Source organism: Propithecus coquereli, unplaced genomic scaffold (genome assembly GCF_000956105.1).
Source record: "Propithecus coquereli isolate 6110/MARCELLA unplaced genomic scaffold, Pcoq_1.0 Scaffold46, whole genome shotgun sequence".
In the NCBI taxonomy this organism is placed as follows: domain Eukaryota; kingdom Metazoa; phylum Chordata; class Mammalia; order Primates; family Indriidae; genus Propithecus; species Propithecus coquereli.
The window spans coordinates 2,383,417-2,385,725 of NW_012150396.1; the positions used below are offsets into that span (position 1 = coordinate 2,383,417).

The window sequence follows — 2,309 nt, forward strand, 5'->3', positions numbered from 1 at the left end:
TCAAAATTCCTAAGTGCCTCAAAAGTGTTATTTTACCACTAATTTATTGTCCCACTTTTAGTGCTAAGACTGACTGAGGTGTTAGTAGCATCAGCCTGACTCCTGCATTATAAAGTTTCCCATCAACTTGTATCTTAATAGTTTTAGCAGCCATCAATCCTTTTTTGTCCAGATTTATTATTCCACGAAGGGATGCAAAATCATGATTTTCTAGTTCTATTGTTCCTTCTATGTTTATTAGTTGGAATTCTTCTATAATGTTGAATACAGTTGGGATAATGGGCAAATTTGTCTTGCTCCCTTTCTTGAATTAAAAGTTTTAACTGCTCCACTATTAATTATTATATTGATTTTTTTAAAAGAAGTTTAAAAAATCCCTTTATTAAATATAGGAAGTTTTCCTTTATGTCTAGTTTTCAAAGAGCTTTTTTTAAGCATGAATCTTATTAAATGATTTTCTGCATCATTTGTGATTATATGATTTTCTCCCTTTATTTTGTTAATAGGATAGATTACATTTTTTTTTCATTTCTTTAATAAACTTGTGTTCTCCAAAAAGCAGATACAGGGAAAGGACATGGGGGAAATCACTGTGAAGGATCACCAGGCGGGAATAAGAATGAGCAGGGGACCAGGATGCAGGTCTGACCCCCGTGAAAGGAGATGGCAAAGGAAGCAGGATTGGGCAGGGAGAGTCTCAGACTCCGGCTCGGTTTTAAGCAAGTGTTGGTTAGGCCAATGGGAAGACTTTGTGCCACAGTCAGCTGTTAGAAGTGTTCTGAGCCTAGGGCCCTTGCCATGCTCTGTCACTGGCTGGGAGCGCCCTGGGAGGAATCTGGCTTCAGCATAAACACAGCGATGGAGCCAGGGGGTGGAAGCTGGGGGTGTCAGCCAACGCTGCTCCCCTCAGCAGGAGACTGGAACGGGCCCCCTTTGCCCTAGTTGCAGTCATGAAGAGACATTAGCAGCAACCCTAAACTGAGAAGGATGTGACTACCTCGTGTTCAGACTCTTCACGTATGCAAGTGTGAGTCCCACCACCAGGTAAGAAATTCAGAATGAACAGTGGAGGCGGGTGGGGGTGAGCACCAGTTGCAGCCCCAAAGTGCGATTGCAGGAAGGAACAGGTTCATCTCACCAGTCTCCCTTCTGTATGGTTCTTCCAGCAAGACCGTGAAGGTGCTGCTCCCCAACCTGTGTGAAGAAGAGATCTGCATGGGGCACAGGATGGGCCGTGGTGGCTGTGAAAACACACCCTTCTGCCATCATGCCGTGCACAGATTTAGTACACTAGAAGGAAATATGGGAGAATCGAAAAGAAAAAAACTCAGAGTACAGGGAATATCTAAATATTGTACGTAACCAAGAAGCCATAAAATAAAAGATGGATGAATTCAACTATATAAAAAATTGGAACTCATATCACAAAGGTCTGAATTTTTTAATATATGAAGAACTCCTAAATCCATAGCAAAAGCACCTCCCGATGCGTCCTTGGTAACTGAGGCACAGGGAAGAGAGTCTGCGGGATCTTACGGTGGCAATGAAATGCAGGCCTGAAAGTGACACTCGCCAATTCCTCTCACAAATCATTGGCCAGAATCGGTACCACAGCCTCACCCAAGCCCAAAGGGATCAGTCTGTGCCGTATTTTATGTGCCTGGAAGGAGAAGAGAGTTCGATATCTGGTGAGCGTCACTAAGGTCTGTCGCATTTCCGATCCGGGTAGTCAGTCTACGACTTGTTTGGTTTCTCGATGGAAGGTCTGGTCAGAGAAAGACGATGGCATATTTCATTGCACTCCACATGCTGGTTATTAAAGAAGTAAAAAATTCCTCTCTTTCCAAAATTGGTAGTGACATCTTTCTGACCAACAGAGTGAATCTGGGGGTCTGTGAGGTAGATGAGCCCTTTCCCGTTACCGGTCACCCAACCTACAAGAAAGGTGAACACACCTGAGTATCAAATCCCCTATAAATGTCAGTCAAGTGTTTTTTTTTCAGATATACACACATACACACACATGCACACATATTTAAAGAAATACTTTAAAAACTTGGTCATCCTGTGGTTTATATACAGCTAATTTCCACTAAGGAATTTGGGTTGCATATTCCAATTATTGATTTAAGAAGAAGAATGAACTATTGGGTAATTATAGTTGTCAAATACGATACCCAGATTACCAATTTTCAAGGAATTAGAGAGCAAAAAAATGTATAGAATGATTATTAAAATCACAATTTTTAATATTTCTTTCATGATTATTCAGAATTTTCTTTTTTTTTTTTTTTTTGAGACAGAGTCTC

General features: G+C 41.1%; 1 protein-coding gene across 1 annotated transcript in view; it reads right to left on the bottom strand.

Annotated features, from left to right (window-relative positions):
* Positions 1 to 1,464: 1,464 nt before the first annotated feature.
* The window catches only part of ALPK1 (alpha-kinase 1), an 85,862-nt gene continuing 85,017 nt past the window's right edge, over positions 1,465 to 2,309 (bottom strand). The window contains exon 14 of the mRNA XM_012655076.1: positions 1,465 to 1,934. Within this exon, the coding sequence (XP_012510530.1) occupies positions 1,735 to 1,934 (200 nt within the window). The 3' untranslated portion in view covers positions 1,465 to 1,734. The remainder of the gene's footprint in view (positions 1,935 to 2,309) is intronic.